The 18,963-nt window shown below is 46.6% G+C and overlaps 1 protein-coding gene and 1 pseudogene across 2 annotated transcripts; one reads left to right on the top strand and one right to left on the bottom strand.

The window, feature by feature from the left end:
- Positions 1-1,892: 1,892 nt before the first annotated feature.
- On the bottom strand, positions 1,893-2,518 carry LOC311578871 (acyl carrier protein, mitochondrial-like; annotated as a pseudogene). Its single transcript has one exon. The product of its transcript is annotated as an acyl carrier protein, mitochondrial-like (transcript).
- A 951-nt stretch (positions 2,519-3,469) lies between these two features.
- Positions 3,470-17,268, top strand: COIL (coilin). Its single transcript, XM_084748003.1, has 7 exons — positions 3,470-3,744; positions 8,930-10,022; positions 10,130-10,216; positions 10,456-10,503; positions 12,410-12,479; positions 14,866-14,954; positions 16,351-17,268. The coding sequence occupies exons 1-7, from the start codon at positions 3,500-3,502 to the stop codon at positions 16,423-16,425; spliced, it is 1,707 nt and encodes a 568-aa protein (XP_084604129.1). The 5' UTR covers positions 3,470-3,499; the 3' UTR covers positions 16,426-17,268.
- Positions 17,269-18,963: the final 1,695 nt, after the last annotated feature.

The raw sequence follows: 18,963 nt of genomic DNA on the forward strand, positions 1-18,963 counted from the left end.
TTTTTATAATAAAATGTAGGGAAAATTAACTTTTATAAAAGGTGACCGGAAGGAATGACTCAGTGGTTAAGAGCACGTCTGCTTTTGCGGAAGACCTGAGTTCGATTCCCGGCACTCACACAGAGGCTCACACCTGGCCATAACTCCAGTTCCAGTGGATCCGGTGCTCCCTCTTCTGTGCTCCTCAGGCACCAGGTACACGTGTGGTGCACAGATGTAGATGTAGGGACGACATTCACAAACACACACACACACACACACACACACACACACACTTAAGCCTCTAGTCAAAACCGAGACAAATCGTAAATGTGATCGGCAAAGGCCAGGACAGGAAGCTATCAGAGATGAAATAGTCGAGAGATCACTGTTTGCAAGGAGACCCACAGGACTAGAGGGAAAGCTGGGGCTCTGCTCTTCCTCCGCGCTTCTCCAGATGGCTAGCATAATGAGCCTTTCAAAACTGCGTGCTTTTTATTGGTTGTTTTATTCCAAGTGGCACTTCAAGCTGTCGTGCATATGTCACAGATAACCCAAAAGACATGTGGTGATGGCGTGCTAGATGCAGAGGCGGCTTGGAGCCACCTATGACTCCGGGTAGGATGGAATTGCTAGGTCAAAGAACACAGGCACTGATAATTTAGACAGATGTTGCCAAGTAACTGAAGACAGGTGTGTGTGCGGTCATTTGAAAAAAGAGGTAGATGGAGGCAGGAAGGGGGCGGGGCTGGTAGTGTGTGTGCTAGAGAGATGTGTTAGCAGCTAAGAGCACTTGCTGCTCTTACAGAGGATGAAGGTTTGGTTTCTAGCACCCACACAGTGGCTTAAAACCCTTTTGTATTTGTAAATCCAGTTTCAGGGGATGTGATTCCCTTTTCCCGCCTCTACAAGCTCCAGGAAGGGCACTAGACATATATGTGTCTCTGGAGTTATAGACAGTTGGGAGCTGCCATGTGGGTGCTGGGAATTGCACCAAGGTCTTCTGGAAGAACAGCCAGTGCTCCTAACTACTGAGCCAACTCTATATCCCCAGATCCCTTTTTTTTTTTTTTTTTTTTTTTTTTTTTTTTTTTGGTTTTTCGAGACAGCGTTTCTCTATGCTGTCTTGGCTGTCCTGGACTCGCTTTGTAGGTCAGACTGGCCTCGAACTCACAGGGATCCACCTGTCTCTGCCTTCCGGAGTGCTGGGATTAAAGAGGTGTGCCACCACACCCGGTTTACGTATGCTGTTTTGATTTGTTTTGTTTTGTTTTTCGAGACAGGATTTCTCTATGTAGCTTTGGCTGTTCTGGACTCGCTTTGTAGGCCAGGCTGGACTCCAACTCACAGTGATCCACCTGCCTCTGCCTCTCAAGTCCTGGGATTAAAGGCGTGCGCCACCATGCTGTTTTGATTAGCTGTCCATCACTAATAACTGAAATGGTAACGCAGAACTCGGGTGTAGTTGAGGAATAAGGCATTTCCCTAACGTGTATGATACAACTCTTTGACTTTGACTCCAACATCAAAAGAAGAAAGTAATGGTGATTTAATCCAGTAGTCCTGCAAGTTAGAATCTTAAGAAGAGTTTTTTTTCCCCCCCAGTGTATTTATAGAATGCCATGCCCCAACCATTTACTTCTCTAGTGACCTTGGTGGGAATTGCTTAACTTCTCTGCACTTTAAAATTTAAAAAAAAAAAAAATCTTCCCAATAAGGTTAAGAGGTTATAATTTAGACCTTTGTGGTGGGATTGGAGCCCAGGGCCACGTGCATGCTGGGAAATCAATCTATCCACTGTGCTATATTCCCAGGCCAAAGTTATTGGTTTGTATTGCTTTCACAGAACAAACCTTGGTTTTATTTTTATTTTTATTTATTTATTTTTTATTTATTTCTTGATTTTGTTTTTGTTTTTTCTTTTTTTCTTTTTGTAATAGATTTACTTTGAAAGGGTAAAACACTCAGACAATTTAAATAAAAGTTCAAAAGAACCACGGTTGGTCAGCCACCACTGGCGTGTCCTTGTCCTCGGAGTCCTCTCAGTGAGGAAGGTGGCTCTGGTACTTTATTCATACACATCCTTCTTATCTGCAATGTAATCTACAATTTCTTGTGGACACTTTAGCTTCTCTGCATCTATATCAGGAATTTCAAACCCAAATTCGTCTTCCATGGCCATAATAATCTCCACTTGGTCCAAACTGTCTAAGCCCAGGTCCTTCATAAAGTGGGAATTTACTGAGAGCTTTTCCGGGTCAATCTTGTCATAGAGTTTCAAGACATACAGAACTCTATCTTGGATCCCCTCTAATGTTAGTGGGGGTGCGTCACTGTACTGGCGGCACAAATGTGTGACCCTTCCAGGCACCTGTGCGAGGGCCAAGGCAGGCTGCAGAGTTCCCGGTCTCCTGCGGATTCCCTGAGGACAGAAAGTGGTGCTGAGCGGCCGGGACAAAGCCAGAATGGGAAGTCACGGTAGCGGCGCAAAGGCCATGGGCAGGCGGCGGACACAGGAGGAAAGGACACGAGCCGCCATGGCTACCCCAACCCAGGATGCACTGCCTGTCTTTGTTTTTTCGAGACAGGGTTTCTCTGTGTAGCTTTGGCTGCCCTAGACTGACTTTGTAGACCAGGCTGGCCTCAAACTCACAGCGATCTGCCTGCCTCTGTCTCCCAAGTGCTGGGATTAAAGGCGTGCGCCACCACCGCCCGGCTGGTTTTATTTTTAAAAGCTTCATATTTATTTATCTTTCATATTTATTTATCCTTCAACACTTTCACGACGTTGTTGTGCCTCAAGATAAGGAAAGCACACTTATCTGGTCATGGACACAGCACACAGGGAACCCCCAGGCCTCGAGCACGTGTGTGTTTGAGACACTCTCATGAGAACTTTAGAGCTCGGAGCACGAACTCCTCGGATGCTGCCTGGACACACACCTCATGTGGATTGTGGTGCTTTCCTGATCTTTTTAATATAAAGGTAAAAATCCTATTACAGGGTTTTGGGCTAGGCATGCTGCCTACTATTTTTACAGTTTTCGTTTTTTATCTTTTTTTTTTTTTAACATGCACGAGCCGATTATCTTAGAAGACACCTTTACAGCCTCGTACTTAACATAGACCTTACAGTTAGTTCTGAGAAAGTATGGAAGTGCCAGCTGAGCATGGTGGCACACGTCTTTAATCCCAGCACTGGGGAGGCAGAGGCAGGCGGATCGCTGTAAGTTCGAGGCCAGCCTGGTCTACAAAGTTAGTCCAGGACAAGGCTACACAGAGAAACCAAAAACCAAAACCAAAAAATACCCTATCACCCTATCTCAAAAAACCAAAAACCAAAAAAAAAAAAAAAAAAAAAAAAAAAAAGGAATGGGGATGCCGCAGCTCGCGATGGGAGCCAGCAAGACACGCTTGCGCCCCTAGGTGGCGCACGCTAGCTGCTGCCGGGGGGCGGGTCTCCCGAGCACGCCTCTCCGTGCCCCGTGGAACACCTCGGCTTCCGTTGAGCACTAGCAAGATGGCAGCCTCCGAGACGGTTAGGCTACGGCTTCAATTTGACTATCCGCCGCCGGCCACTCCGGACTGCACGGTCTTCTGGCTTCTGGTTGACCTGAACAGATGCCGAGTGGTCACCGATCTCATCAGTCTCATCCGCCAGCGCTTCGGCTTCAGTTCCGGGGCGCTCCTAGGCCTCTATCTGGAAGGGGGGCTACTGCCCCCCACCGAGAGCGCGCGCCTTGTGAGAGACAACGACTGCCTGAGGTGCGCGGGAGCGCGCGGGGAGGGAGTCCGGTGGGTGGGGCGGGGGCGCGCGGCGCGGGGGCGCGCTTGCTGGACCCAGCCATCACGGACCGGGTGGCGAGCTAGCTGTAATCTTTGTGGGTCTATGTGACTCCGAGGCCAGCCTGGTCTACCGAGTGAATTGCGGGACAGCCAGAGCTACACAGAGAAACCCTGTCTTGGAGAACCAAAAAGGAAAAAAAGAATAAAATAAAATAAAATAAAATAAATAAAAAGGCCAGGTGGCTCACATCTTTAATCCTAACTCTCAGGAGGCAGGGGCAGGCAGATCTCTGTGAGTTTGAGGCCAGCCTGGTCTATGTAGTGAGACTATGAAGGCTAAGCTGAGAAGCCCTGTCTCAAAGCAACAACCAAGATGTAAAAGTTGACGCTGAAGTGAGTCTCCAGGAGCCACTGTGGTGTGACTAGTTGGCACATGCTTCGTCACCTCAGATGCTGGCATGACGGGATGATCGTGCCAGTTCGCAATCATACTTGGCTGGTTTAGTCTGTGCCCCTCAGCCATCTTCGGGTTTCAGCTACAGTGAATTCATTTCAAGAGTTATAAACCAGGCTCTTTCTTGCTTGCCTTTGTTGTCTGTTACTGCTTTCTCTCTCTAGAGAGTGTCACATTTACAAGATTTCTTCGGAACACCAGGGAAATTAATTAGAAACAATGGCCATGTCTTTGCATCTCTCTCAGTGATTTATTAATACTGTTCTGCTTCAGGTGACAACTTGAAAGAATTCAAATTTTGAACTTTACTTTTATCCTCCTTGTCGTCCCCTTCCCCCTCTTTTTTCTCTCTCTGTCCTCCCTCCCTTCCTTTTAGCCAAGGTCTCTTTATATACATCAGGCTGGCCTTGAACTGTAGAGATCTGTCTTCTTCTGTCTCCCAAGGGCTGGGACTAGACGTCCCCAAGGCTCTCTTCTCTTCTTCATTGACTGAAATAAGTCCATTCTCTTTGCAGTCAGGACTATTTAAACAAAGAAAAAGGGCTGTGTCCCTACCTATTAAGTTTATTTTCTGAACTGTTCCCTGCCTAATGATTAAAGGACTTGCTGCTGGCTACAGTTAATACTTAAATTAATGAATCACCCGGGAATTACATTCTTAAATTTAAAAAAAAGATTTATTTATTTATTATGTATACAGCATTCTACCTGTATGTATGTCTGCAACCAGATCTTATTATAGATGGTTGTGAGCCACCATCTCCCATTCCTCCCTCCCTCCCATTTTCCCCTCACTCCCCTCCCCTATGACTGTGACTGAGGGGGACTTCCTCCCCCTGTATATGCTCATAGGGTATCAAAGTCTCTTCTTGGTAGCCTGCTATCCTTCCTCTGAGTGCCACCAGGTCTCCTCATTCAGGGGACGTGGTCAAATATGAGGCACCAGAGCACGTGTGAAAGTCATATCCCACTCTCCACTCAACTGTGGAGAATGTCCTGTCCATTGGCTAGATCTGGGTAGCGGGCAGTCAGTGCTCTTAACCTCTGCGCCATCTCTCCAGGCCCAGGAATTACAGTCCTATAATGATGTTAATGATATCAGAAACAACTGTGAAAGCCGTTGTAAGCAGTGGCTGCAGCGTATGACAGGGAAACCCCTCCTAAATGTCTCAAATGGAAAAAAGTCATTTCTGTGGCCTGAGAGTGTCTCTCAGTAGCTAAGCTGAGTGCTTAGCTGCTATGCCTGAGGCTCCGGATACAGTCCAGAGAGATAAGAGAGGTAGGTTGCAGCTAATCCTGGTGGTAAATGGTGTAGACCATAGGAAAAACTACATGTGAGGGGTGGTGAGATGGTTCAGTGGTTAAGAGCATTGACAGGTCTTCACCCTGGTTCATGGTTCAAGTCCCATATGATAGCTCACTACAGTCCCAGGGGAATCTGATGCCCTCTTCTGGCCTTCATGAATACTGCACACATGTGGTAGACAGACATACATGTAGTCAAAACAGCCATACAAAGAAAAATAAAGCTGGGCATGGTGACTGATGCCTTTAATCCTAGCACTTGGGAGGTAGAGGCAGGCGGATCTCTGTGAGTTCGAGGCCAGCCTGGTCTATAAAGTGAGTCCAGGACAGTCAAGGCTGCACAGAGAAACCCTGTCTTGGAAAAGAAAAAAATAGAATATCAAGCCAGGTCTGGTTGCACACGCCTGTAATTCCAGCACTAAGGAGAGAAGCAGAGGCAGGTAGATCTCTGGGAGTTCGAGGCCTGGTCTATAAAGCAAGCCCAGGACAGCAAAGACAACAAGAGAAACCCTGTCTCAAAAAACAAAACAAAACAAAACCAAAAACAAACGACTTCAAATTTTAATTTTAAAAGCAACTAAGCCGGGTGTGGTGGCGCACGCCTTTAATCCCAGCACTCGGGAGGCAGAGGCAGGCAGATCGCTGTGAGTTCAAGGCCAGCCTGGTCTACAAAGTGAGTCCAGGACAGTCAAGGCTACACAGAGAAACCCTGTCTCGAAAAAACCAAAAAAAAAAAAATAAAATAAAATAAAAAAGCAACTAAGTGCGAAACTGTTTTTTGTTTGTTTGTTTCTTGCTCCTTATAATCTTCCCCAGACAGGTTCATTGTATATCTATATGTGTGCATCTTTTTGTTTGTTTTCTCTTTGTTTTTCGAGACAAGGTCTCTCAGTGTTAGCCTTGGCTTGCTGTCCTGGACTTGCTTTGTAGACCAGGTTGGCCCCGAATGCACAGCGATCTGACTGCCTCTGCCTCCCAAGTGCCGGGATTAAAGGCATGCACCACCATGCCTGGCATATGGGTGCATCATTTATTTATTTATTTATTTATTTGGTATTTTTGGTTTTTCGAAACAGGGATGTGTGCATCTTAAGTGTACGCACATATGCTTGGGTGTGTATGCCTGTGTGCGTGTGTGTGTGTGTGTGTGTGTGTGTGTGTGTGTGTGTGTATGTGTGTGTGTGTGTGTGTAAATTTATTCATGGAGGCCAGGGGCCTGGCCAGTGAGCTGCAGGGATCTCTGTCTCTCTGGGCCTCTCCAGGGCTGGAGACACCACCACAGGAGGCCTCCGCATTTGGGTTCTGATGTTTGCACAGCAGGCACTCCATTGACTGAGGCTTTGGGGAAAGCAGTGTCCTTTACTTAGTCCTGTTGATTTTAAGTAATTCCCCCTGAGAAACCCCCCTTACTTCCAGCGGAACTGTTGAGAGGTCCAGTACTGTGTGTGTAGCATTTGTCTCCCCGTAGCTTATTTAGTTTAACATGCTGTCTTCCAGTTGCATCCGTATTGGTGCAAACGATGAGCCTTCTTTACAGCTGAGGGATATTCCATTATGTATACGTGCACTGCAGCGCCCACGCTGTTTGTCTAGGCTACAGCGAGGGCCTGTGGATTGAAAAGATGACACAACAACGGGTCATTCGTGCTAAGAGAATACTGGGAGGAACAGAGCTGCTTATATAGGGGAGGAACCAGCAATAGAAACAGCACTGTGGAAAGTCCCCAAGAGAGAGCAAACCAAGGGCCAAATAATGAGACTCAAAACAAGGAAAATGAAGGCAACCAGTGGAGCACAATGTTTCAACTGCAGAGAAAAACAAGTAAAGTTTCAACTGCAGACAAAAACAAGTCATGGTCAGTACCAGCACAGCTGCAGTTCCCCACAGTGCACCACATTTTCCTTCAGTCGCTGTGAGTGGACATTCCGATTAATTTTGTGTTTTTACTCATTCTAAAACAAAGCTGGATGGTTAGTATGTTCGCCTTTTAGCATGGCTAACACACACGTAGTAGACAGATTGTGAGTTGAGAAAAGAGGGCATGAGATTGGGGGCATCCAAGAGAAGCTGGAAGCTGGTGTTTATGAATGTGATTGAAATACATGGTATGGCCGGGCGTGGTGGCGCACGCCTTTAATCCCAGCACTCAGGAGGCAGAGGCAGGTGGATCGATGTGAGTTTGAGGCCAGCCTGGTCTACAAAGTGAGTCTAGGCTAGCCAAGGCAACAAGGCAACACAGAGAGAACCTGTCTTAAAAAACCAAAAAAAAAAAAAACCCAAAAAAGAAAGAAAGATAAAGAAAAAAGCGAAATACATTGTATGTATATATGAAATCCTCAATAAAAAGTTATATTGCTAAAAAAATAAATAATCCTAAATTTTGAAGTTGGGCAAGCAAAGGTCAGAATATCCCTCTTGTCACTTATTAGTTCTGGATCTTAGCAAGTTACCTGTTTGAGTTGTAATTTTGAGATCTTTGAGATGAAAGTTAGCCTACTTTGTTGATCATGTTTAAGTTAGAAAAACTGTGTAGGACATAGTACATATTAAGTTAATAAACTAAGCCGGATGCCAGGCATGGTGGTACACACCTTTAATCCTAGCACTCGAGAGGCAGAGGCAGGAGGATCGATGTGAGTTCGAGGCTAGCCTGGTCTACAAAGTGAGTCCAGGACAGCCAAGGCTATATAGGGAAACCCTGTCTCAAAAAACCAAAAAAGCCAAGAAAAAAAAAAAAAAAACTAAGCCGGGCAGTGGTGGTGCACATCTTTAATCCCAGCACTCAGGAGGCAGAGGCAGGTGGATTGCTGTGAGTTTGAGCCCAGCCTGGTCTACAAAGTGCATCAGGACAGCCAAGGCTAACACAGAGAGACCCTGTCTAGAAAAACCAAAAACAAAACAAAACAAAAAAAGTTAATAAGCTAGCCACAAGCCAGGCATGATGACACACAGCTTTAATTCCAGCACTCAGGAAGTGGAGACAGGTCAATCTCGGTGAGTTGGAGGCCAGCCTGGTGGTCTCCATAGTGAGCTCTGGGCCATCTAAGGTGACCTAGTGAGACCCTGTCTCCAAACAACAAAGACAACACAAAACTAGCCGCATGAAAGAGGTGTTTTTGTGGAGCCTTTTATTTATTTATTTATTTATTTCTAGGCAAAATTTCTCTGTGTAGCCTTTGCTGTCCTGGACTCGCTTTGTAGACCAGGCTGGCCTCGAACTCACGAAGATCCGCCTGCCTCTGCTTCCTGAGGGCTGGGATTAAAGGCTTGTGCCTCCATGCCTGACTTGAGTCTACAGTCCATCCTTAAGCTCTGCGACAGTCTGCAGTCTTGGCTGTATGTAAGGGCGTGCTGGAGCTATGCTTGCTAGTTGCTCATTTGAGCCTTCTTGCTTCTTTGGACAGGGTTAAGTTAGAAGACAGAGGATTTCCCGAGAATTTGAAAATAAGCAACGGTGGCGACTTTCATTTCCCACCTAGGAAAGCAAAGAAGCGGGCTTTGAAGTCGGGGGAGGATGAAGAGATGGAGCTGGGTTACAGATTCTCGAGGAAACACTTTAAGAGGCAAGAGGACAGCAGCCAGAACGAGAAGGCCGTGGGCCTGGGGACCAAACCCAGCCCAGGTGACATGGCGAAGACGAAAAGCAAGAGAAAGAGCAAGGTGACAGGCAGCCCAGCAGAGGAGGAGGAAGAGACCAAAAAGAAATCTCCCAAAAGAAAGGAGAAAAGCGACCAGAAGAAGCAGACCAAGGCCTCCAAGTCTGCCAAGCCACAGGCACCTAAAGAGTGGGGCTCACAGAACTGCAGCTCCCCTAAGGCCTCCCCCAGGAGCAGCCTTACCAAAGGCCAGAGGAAAAGCAACAGGGGGCCCAAAGGGAGCTCCGACTACATGTCCGAGTCTGAGTCTTGTCCAGAGTCAGTCATCGATGGCCACTGCAGTATCACAGTACAGGGGCTCACCTTTTCAGAGAAGGTGTCATCTGAGCTGCTGAAAGATGGACCCCCTACCAAATCTGCAGCTGCCAACAGACAGGCCTCAAAGCCTGGCTTTACCTTTAGCAAGGGCAAGGCCACCGGGACCTCGTCCTCCAGCTCAGACTCCAGTTCAGAGTCGGAAGACCAGTTCGTGGTATCCAAGAAGATGCCGGATGGCACTTCTGACTTCTTAAAGACAGCAGGCCTCTTTGCAGGGCAAGGGTGTCCAGGTCCTGGGCTGTCACTGCAGACTCCGGGTATCATGGGATGGAAGTCCTCCGACTCGAGCAGAGGCCGGCCAGCTCCTGGTCCTCCTTCTAGTGTGCCTGTCCCCACCAGTTTGGGAAGAGGATGGGGACGAGGAGAGGACTTCTTATTTGGGAAGGGACTGAGGGGCCGGGCCGTCCGGGGCCGAGGTCGAGGCCGAGGGCACACTGTCTCCTGTGTCTTAAACAGAGGCTCTGAGAGCCAGAAGCAGAAACAATTACATGATATCCTAACCAACTCATCCACGGTGATCCAGGTCAGTGCTTAGGGTTTGTGAGTTGGAGTGTATCTCCTCACCGTGGGGTGGCATGGCGTGGGTTCCCACCATCTCACCAGTAACAGAGTCACGTGACTGTTTTCCAGAATCCAGTAGAGACCCTCAAGAAGGACTATAGTCTATTACCACTGTTGGCAGCTGCCCCTCAAGTCGGAGAAAAGATTGCATTTAAGGTATATGTCAAAATGGCACTGACTCTTAACAGCGACAAGATTACCACCCCCACCACCCGCACACACAGCTTCCTTAGGGAATCTTCCTAAGTAATGTCTACAAAGTCATGGTTGGGCCTCAGATGGGTGGAGTGGGCACCTCTGCATGGCACATGTTCTTGGGGCAGGCGGAAGGGATCCCAGAAGAGTGGGGTTCTAAGTGGGAGTTTGTATACTGTAAGATTTTTCTTCTTTTTTAGCTTTTGGAACTCACATCAGATTATTCTCCTGATGTCTCTGACTACAAGGTAAGGATGTTTCTATGGAAAAAATAATACGGGCTGGAGAGATGGCTCAGATGTTAAGAGCAGTGGCTGCTCTTCCAAAGGTCCAGAGTTCAATTCCTAGAAACCACATAGTGGCTCACAACCATCTATTAACGAGATTTGGTGCCCTCTTCCGGTGGGTAGGCGTGGGCATAGACAGAACACTGTATATGTAATAAATAAATAACATCTTTTTAAAAAAATGAAGCCGAGCTGGGCGTGGTGACTCACGCCTTTAATCCCAGCACTCGGGAGGCAGAGGCGGGCGGATCGCTGTGAGTTCGAGGCCAGCCTGGTCTACAAAGCGAGTCCAGGACAGCCAAGGCTACACAGAGAAACCCTGTCTGGAAACAAAACAAAACAAAGAAACAAACAAACCAAAAAAAAAAAAATGAAGCCGGCATGGTGGCGCACATCTTTAATCCCAGCACTCGGGAGGCAAATGCAGACGGATCTCTGTGAGTTCGAGGCCAGCCTGGTCTACAAAAGCGAGTCCAGGACAGCCAAGGCTACACAGAGAAACCTGTCTCGAAAAACAAAAAAACAAACAAAAAAATAAAGTTAGCTGGTTGTGGTGGGGTGCACCTGTTGTCCAAATTACTCAGGAGGCTGGGGCCAGGAAATCTTTTAAGCCTAGGAATTCACAGCTAGCCTGAACAATATAATGAGCCTCTATGTCTTTTTTTGTTGTTGTTGTTTGTTTGTTTGTTTTTTGAGACAAAGTTTCTCTGTGTAGCCTTGGCTATCCTGGACTCCCTTTGTAGACCAGGCTGGCCTCGCACTCACAGTGATCCATCTACCTCTGCCTCCCGAGTGCTGGAATTAAAAGTGTGCACAACTTTTAATTGAACCCAGGTCCTCTGGAAGAGCAGCCAGTGCTCTTAACCACTGAGCCATCTCTCCAGACCCTTCCCCTCGACTTTTACATTTTTGAGGGGCAGTGTCTTAACTATGTCATCCAAGCTGACCTCGAACTCATAACCCTCCTGCCTCTACTTCTGGAGTGCGTGGATTATCATCCCAGCCACCGTCAGTACATCTTCATGCATCTGAAAACCAGCTCTTACATCTGGAGACCTGGGAAGAAGCAGCTGTGGCCTTTTCAGTGACAAAGTCCCTTCCTGTCCCTGCTGATGGGTAGGGTGTATTTGCACACTTTAGAGCGGCCTCAGTAGCAATAGGAATGGAATCACCACTCCTTATGTGTGGTTTTCCCCAGTGTGATGCTGCTCCTCACATGAACACTTGGCTTTAGTCGGCTTTCCTCCCCCACCTCACCAATTTTGAGGATGTACTATAATTTTTACTTTTTTTTTTTTTTTTTTTTTTTTGAGACAGGGTTTCTCCGTGTATCCCTGGCTGTCCTGGACTCGCTCTGTAGACCAGGCTGGCCTCGAACTCACAGCGATCCGCCCGCCTCTGCCTCCCGAGTGCTGGGATTAAAGGCATGCGCCACTATGCCCGGCCTTAATTTTTACCTTTTTTCAAGTGCTGTGGGTATCTGCCCAATCATGACTAATGTATATCTATTTTACCTCTAACAATATTTCTGTGTATTCAGGTAGAGTATTTATAATTCCATTGTTTGGGTTCTCCCCCCCTCCCCCCCCCCCCCCCCCCCACACAAGGTCTCTGTGTAGCCCTGGCTGTCCTGGACTCACTTAGTAGACCAGGCTGGTCTCAAATTCAGAGATCCACCTGCCTCTACCTCCCAAGCTCTGGGACTTAAGGCATGTGCCACCATGCCCAGCTGTACTGTTTGTTTTTATTCTCCTACATGTAGATTTGTTGAGATAAATTTATATTGCATGAAATTAGCCATTTTAAAGTCTACTTACTTAGTGTCTTTTAGGTTTTACATTTTGACTTGGTCTTTTATTTTTGGAAGGAAGGAAGATTACTAAGCCATGACCCAGAGACCCAGCAGGTGGATATAGAGGTCCTCTCTTCCTTACCAGGTGAGAAAAAAGGGGGGGCCGTGGGAGGGGGAGTTTTTTGTTTGATTGGTTTTGGTTTCGGTTTTTTTTTCTTAAGACAGGGTTTCTCTGTGTACTCTTGGCTGTCTTGGATGCCCTTTGTAAACCAGGCTGGCTTCGAACTCGCAGCAGTCCACTTGGCTCTGCCTCCCTGCTGGGATTACAGGTGTGCATCACTACACGTGGCTAAAAGGGGAGATCTTATGGAGAGAAGACTAGAGATAGAGTGCTTGCCTTGTATCTACAAAGAGGCCTGGGGTTCCATCCCCAGCGCTGCCTAAAACTGGTGGCTCATCCCTGTAATCCCAGTCAGTACTTAGGAGGCTGAGATAGGAAGGTTAGAGGTTCAAGGTCATCCTCAATTACATAAAAAAATTAGAGGTCAACCTGGGCTATATAAAAAAAGAAGGGGCTGGGGAGATGGCTCAGTGGTTAAGAGTGATACCTGTTCTTCCAGAGGTCCTGAGTTCAATTCCCAGCAACCCCATGGTGGCTCCCAATCACCTATAGTGTGATCTGATGTCCTCTTCTGGCATGCAGGTGTACATGCAGATACAGCACTCATATACATTAAATAAATAAATGTTAAGAAAGAAAAAAGGAGCCGGGCTGTGGTGGTGCACGCCTTTAATCCCAGCACTCGGAAGGCAGAGGCAGGCGGATCACTGTGAGTTCGAGGCCAGCCTGGTCTACAAAGGGAGTCCAGGACAGCCAAGGCTACACAGAGAAACCCTGTCTCCAAAAACCAAAAACAAAAAACAAAAACAAAAACAAAAACAAAAAAAAAGAAAGAAAGAAAGGAAAAAGGAAAAAGGAAGAAAAAGAAATTTAAAATAGGGCTTGGGGATTTAGCTCAGCGGTAGAATGCTTGCCTAGCAAGAGCAAGGCCCTGGGTTCGGTCCTCAGCTAAGGGAGGGGAAAAAAAGAAATTTAAAAGAAACAAACTAGAAACTGAAAGTTAAAAAGTATATATTAGGGATATGGTTTATAAAAGAAAAATATCTATCATTCCAGTGAATAAGACCCACTCAGAAGGTTGGCAGATCAACATACTTTTGTATACTAAATATAAAACAAAATGTCTGAAATGTATATATGTATACACTTACATGTTTTACTTATATATTTGTGACATTGGGAACTGGCTACACCCAGGGCCTCGAATGTGTCTGATAATGGCATATTATTCTCTATGGTTCTCTCTCCTTTCTCCCTGGTGACCTACCCCTATTGGTCCTGAAAGCCTGGAGTGTGGGCTTTTACTATATATAGCTTGGGCACCCAGTCAGGAAGCAGGATAAATGGATAATTGAGTTCTTGGAGATAGCTGAGAGGCTAAAAAGTCTGCCTTGCAAACATGAGGCCTTGAGGCTGAGCCCAGAGCCCAGGTTAGGCAAAAGCCCGGCATGATGGTGGGTGCCTAGAATCTCAGTGCTGGCGAAGTCGGGGGGCAGGTGGGGTCCTGGGACTCACAGCCCAGCCAGCCCAATAAGAATCTGGGTCTCAAAACAACAACAAAGTGCTGAGGAACCAAACCGGAGCAAAGAAACAGAAAGGGCTCATGCTTGAAGTGCCGTCTCCCGTGAACCCGAGTGGAGCTGCGTGTGACTTAGCCAGCAGTGGGGATGCTGCCACTGTGCCTGTGAACGTCCTGACCTCAGTGGCCTGGCTGCACTGGGAAGGAGAATGGTGTTCCAGATGATACCAGCAAAGAGCTGCAGAAGTGGCTCACACCTCAAGTCACAGTACTTGCTGCTGAGGCAGGAGGATTTCGAGTCAGGTAGAGCACTAACCAAAACAGAAAGCTTATAGAGTGAGAAAGAGACTTCTCAGAGCTGTTGCACCATATTAGGAGGTCAGAGGAACCAGGCTCTGAGGGGAGCTCGCCTGCCCGCAAGGCACCGGAGCCTGGTGTGAAAGCTGCAGGAAACAATCTCATCCCACTACAAATGAAACACTTTATTTTTTCAGTGTCTGCTCTTCAAGATCCAAGTACATAATATGTGCTTACTGGGGTTTTTTTGTTTTTGTTTTTTTGTTTTTTTCTTTTCTTTCCTTTTCTTTGTTTTGGTTTGGTTTTGGCTTTTCGAAGCAGGGTTTCTCACATAGCCTTGACTGTCCTGGACTCGCTTTGTAGCCCAGGCTGGCCTCAAACTCACAGTGTTCCGCCTGCCTCTGCCTCCCTGAGTGCTGGGATCAGAGTTGTGACAAATGCTAAGAGGACCCTGATGCTACCACAGGGCCTTGTCCTCTGTAGCACTATGACCCTTCCTGTGTGTTCCCAGCCTTCACACCAGGCTCATAGTGGTGGTTTGACGTCCCCATGAGGAACACTTTGACTTACTGTCTCTCTACCTTCTGCCTTCAGCTTTGAAAGAACCTGGGAAGTTTGATTTGGTCTATCACAACGAAAACGGAACCGAGGTGGTGGAGTACGCCGTGACGCAGGAGAAGAGGGTAGGCGCCTTACTCTTCCTGTGTGTGTGTGTGTGTGTGTGTGTGTGTGTGTGTGTGTGTGTGTGTGTGTTTCGAGACAGGGTCTCTCTGTGTTAGCCCATACCGTCCTGGACTCACTTTGTAGACCAGGCTGGCCTCGAACTCACAGTGATCCACCTGCCTCTGCCTCCCGAGTGCTGGGATTGAGGGCGTGCGCCACCATGCTGGTTAGGCACCTTACTCTTAACACTTTTGACTGACAGTTGGGGGTCACGAAAGGTGACATTGCACCTTCCTTAATTGCTTGTGTTTAAATCCTAGAGAATGGGGCTCTTGGGGCATTTAGTCTTCCTCTGGAATAACAGACAAGTGCCAAGTTTCAAAGCAAGGTGCCATCTAGACTCCTGGGGCCCACATGACAGCAGGCGCAAACACTGTGTCCTTGTTTAAAACCATAGCACTGCTTTAAAATTCTAGTCAGCAGGTTCCCTTAGGCGATCAGCGTATGTCAGTCTTTATAGCCATTGCTGTAGCTTGAGCTTAGCCATGTGATCAGAAGAAACGTGAGCTCAGATGCCTGCGCCATGTGCCTTACCGGCTGGCCTTGAACTCGCAGCAATCCACCTGCCTCTTCCTCTCCAGTGCTGGGATTAAAGGGGTGCACCACCACCACCACTGGCCTAGGTACACATTCTTAGGATTTGTGGCAACATCAGAAGGTTTGGCCTCATTTCTTGTGCTTCTGTGTTTGCAATATTTAAACCTTACTCTTTTTCTTTTCTTTTCTTTCTTTTTTTTTTTTTTTTTTTTTAATGTGATCTTGGGCTGGGTGGTGGTGGCACATGCCTGTAATCCCAGCACTTGGGAGACAGAGGCAGGCGGATTGCTGTGAGTTCGAGGCCAGCCTGGTCTACAAAGCAAGTCCTGGAAAGCCAAGGCTACACAGAGAAACCCTGTCTGAGGGGAAAAAATTAAAAAAAAAAAAAAAAGTTCCTGGAAAACTGCAAGCAGAAAATCTGTAGTTTCCCTTTTTGACACTAGGTGGCTGTCATTATTCACCCGTGCTGAGGGCTTGGGTTGTCTCTCTTGGTCAATTGTGTGGTGGTTCCTGTTTTAGGCAGATCAGGGTGAGAACTGCTGAGTGGCACAGAAAGGACATCTGCTCCCCAGTGACAGCCGCCAGGCCCCATCTGGCTCCCAGAGCCACCCACCTATAAGGCAATATCCCGTGACACTTCATAACTTACTTCCCAGCATCCCACTGCCTACTCTAAATCAGAGGTTGGGATAGGTTTAATGGAAGCTTTAGCTGCATTCTGAGTAATTTATTTTTTTGTTTTTGTTGTTGTTTTTTGTCTTTCTCAACAGGCTTTGAGAGTTGAGTTGATTAAATTTGATGTTTTCCATATTTCCTCAGATCACTGTGCTCTGGAAAGAGCTGATTGACCCCAGATTGATTATCGACTCTTCAAATAGCATCTCAAGTAAATAAGGTGTCTGCAGATAACATCTGACCTCGGGCGCCTCGCAGTCTATAATCGTATTGTTTGTGAATGTGACCATAGCCTGAAGATTAACTGTTGTTTGGCCTTTTTTGTTATCCTCACTGTACACATATTAGGAAAAAGAAATCTACCTCACCATTTAGAGTAACAAGGGTGTTAATTTGTGGACCTTCATTCCCTTCAGGCTAAATTCAGTAACTGAGTTGAAAACATGGCATTCCCTGTGAGCAGAGCAATATGGCAGTGTGCTTGGTTCTCTTCCACCTGTTTGTCCATCAGTAGCAATCGTCAGTAGGAGTTTACAATACCACTCACAAGAGTGTGCTGTGCATCTTGGGTGTTTTTTTTTTCTTTTAAAGTCACATTTAAAAATACTAAGGCATGTTTCTTGACTGAATTTTTTTAACCGTGAGCTGTTCTGTTAAGCATGGAGCATCTCACACTTTCCAAGGATTTCATACCTGTCATCCTCAAGAGCTAGTGGAGTTGGATCTGTTGGAGTTGGGGAGTCAAAGAATCTTTCACCTTCCTCCCGCTGTAAAAGGCAGGATTCTCAGGGCCTTGCGCAGACCATGCAGAAGGCCTTGTTGTGCGTCTGCAGGAGAGCGGGGCTGACCGTGAACCTCAGGCCAGGCTGGGCCCAGTGACCTTGCTGCAGGATGCCAGGAGCCTGTGCTGAAGTGAGGATCCTAAACAGAACCTTCCTTTTCTGTTATTATTCACCATAAAGCTAAAGGCGAATATAAACTGTGAAAATTGTTTTCTTCTAACAAAAACTCAGATCCCTCCTCAGCTTTGCAAATTTTTAAATAAAATCACACAGAACTCAATGTCCATGCAGAGTTGTCGTGTTTGAGTACTGCGAATGGTTACCTCGGTTTATCATCATTTTCATGACTACCTGGGAGGCCAAGACAGGAGGCTTACAAGGTCAGGGACAGCCTAGGTGACATAGTGAGACAGTGGCTCAACAAAAGGTAATTTTTTTTCTTTGACCCAAGTCTGTTGTCACAGAGTGTGGTTCGGCTGAGTTCCATGGATCAATGAAGACGCTGTCTAGTCCTAATCAGTGCAGTAGGAGAGTGTGTGAACATGTGTCTTGGCTGGTTTGTAGTGCTAAGTGTTAGTCTAGGAGGGGAGCTCAGCCTTGAGGGGCGGGACCTGAGCCGTGGGAGTCTGTGGGGCACACTCCTTTCCGGCTTGGGGAACAGGCGGAGGTATGCAGTTAGTATTGACTCAGCCCAGAAGTATTTCAGGTGTCATCAGCTGATGAACTGCCCTTCTCTGTATACTGATTACTAGAGTACACAGGAAGATGATAAAACTTATTTAGGGTTCAAAAACACCTCTCTGAAACATACAATAATTTAGAAAAATCAGTATATTGTGTCCAGTGAGTTAAATTTTGTCTTATGATACTTTTGCTTTATCTGTATATACACAGCCATGTGTGGACTGGGCTCCCCTATAAAATATTATTGTGTTTCTTTATAAAGGGCTGGAAAGATGGCTTAGCGTTTAAGAACACATACTGCTTTTACAAAGGACCTGAGTTTAAGTCCCAGCACCACCATCTGATGCCTTGAGCACCTGCACTCATGAGCACATCCCCACACAGACAGACACATCATTTAAAATAATGAATCTCTAAAAAAACAAATAGATTCTTGGACACAGAATCTAGCTGGAATTCCTGGCTGGCCTGGAACTCTTGCTGTGTAGACCAGGGTGGCTTCCAGCTCACAGAGATCTGCTTGCCTCTGCCTCTGCCTCCTGAGCGCTGGGATTAAAGATACGCGCCATCATGCCTGGTTGAAAGTAAAATCTTTAGAAGTAAAAATAAGATGGAGAGGTGTAGGGAAGTGGAGACTTCTGGCCTTTTTTTCATTTAAATAAAAAATGGAAAAATACCAGCATGAGAAGATTGCATGGCAAACATGTATTAGTATGAAGAAACGGACATATTCCTTGAAAAACACAACAAAAGGGACACTAGAACAAATTAAAAATCTGGCTTTAAAAAAATTTGTATGGACCAGGCGGTGGTGACGCACGCCTTTAATCCCAGCACTTGGGAGGCAGCGGCAGGCAGATCTCTGTGAGTTCGAGGCCAGCCTGGTCTACAAAGGGAGTCCAGGATAGCCAAGGCTACACAGCGAAACCCTGTCTCAAAAAACCAAAAAAAAAAAATTAATTTTAAAAAATTGTATGGGGCTAGAGAGATGGCGCAGAGGTTGAGAGCACTGTCTGTTCTTGCAAAGGTCCTGAGTTCAATTCCCAGCAACCACATGGTGGCTCACAAGCATCTATAATGAAATCTGGGTCCTCTTCTGGTGTGCAGGCATACATGCGGGCAGAATACTGTATAAATAATAAATATTTTTTTAATTGTATGGATGTTTTGTCTGCTTTTGTATATCTGCACTGTGTGCATGTATGGTACCTACGGAGGCCAGAAGAGGACACTGTACCTCTTGGAACTGGAGTAACAGACAACAGTGAGCTGCCATGTAGGTGCTGAGCGT

The sequence above is a fragment of the Acomys minous genome (genome assembly GCF_964271855.1).
Source record: "Acomys minous genome assembly, chromosome: 12".
In the NCBI taxonomy this organism is placed as follows: Eukaryota; Metazoa; Chordata; class Mammalia; order Rodentia; family Muridae; genus Acomys; species Acomys minous.

Bases quoted from the DNA above. Each gene is read 5' to 3' on its own strand.
- COIL (XM_084748003.1), top strand. From the start codon at position 3,500: ATGGCAGCCTCCGAGACGGTTAGGCTACGGCTTCAATTTGACTATCCG. The intron at 10,217-10,455 runs GTATATGTCAAA...CTTCTTTTTTAG, and splicing joins GAGAAAAGATTGCATTTAAG to CTTTTGGAACTCACATCAGA. The intron at 12,480-14,865 runs GTGAGAAAAAAG...TTCTGCCTTCAG, and splicing joins GGTCCTCTCTTCCTTACCAG to CTTTGAAAGAACCTGGGAAG.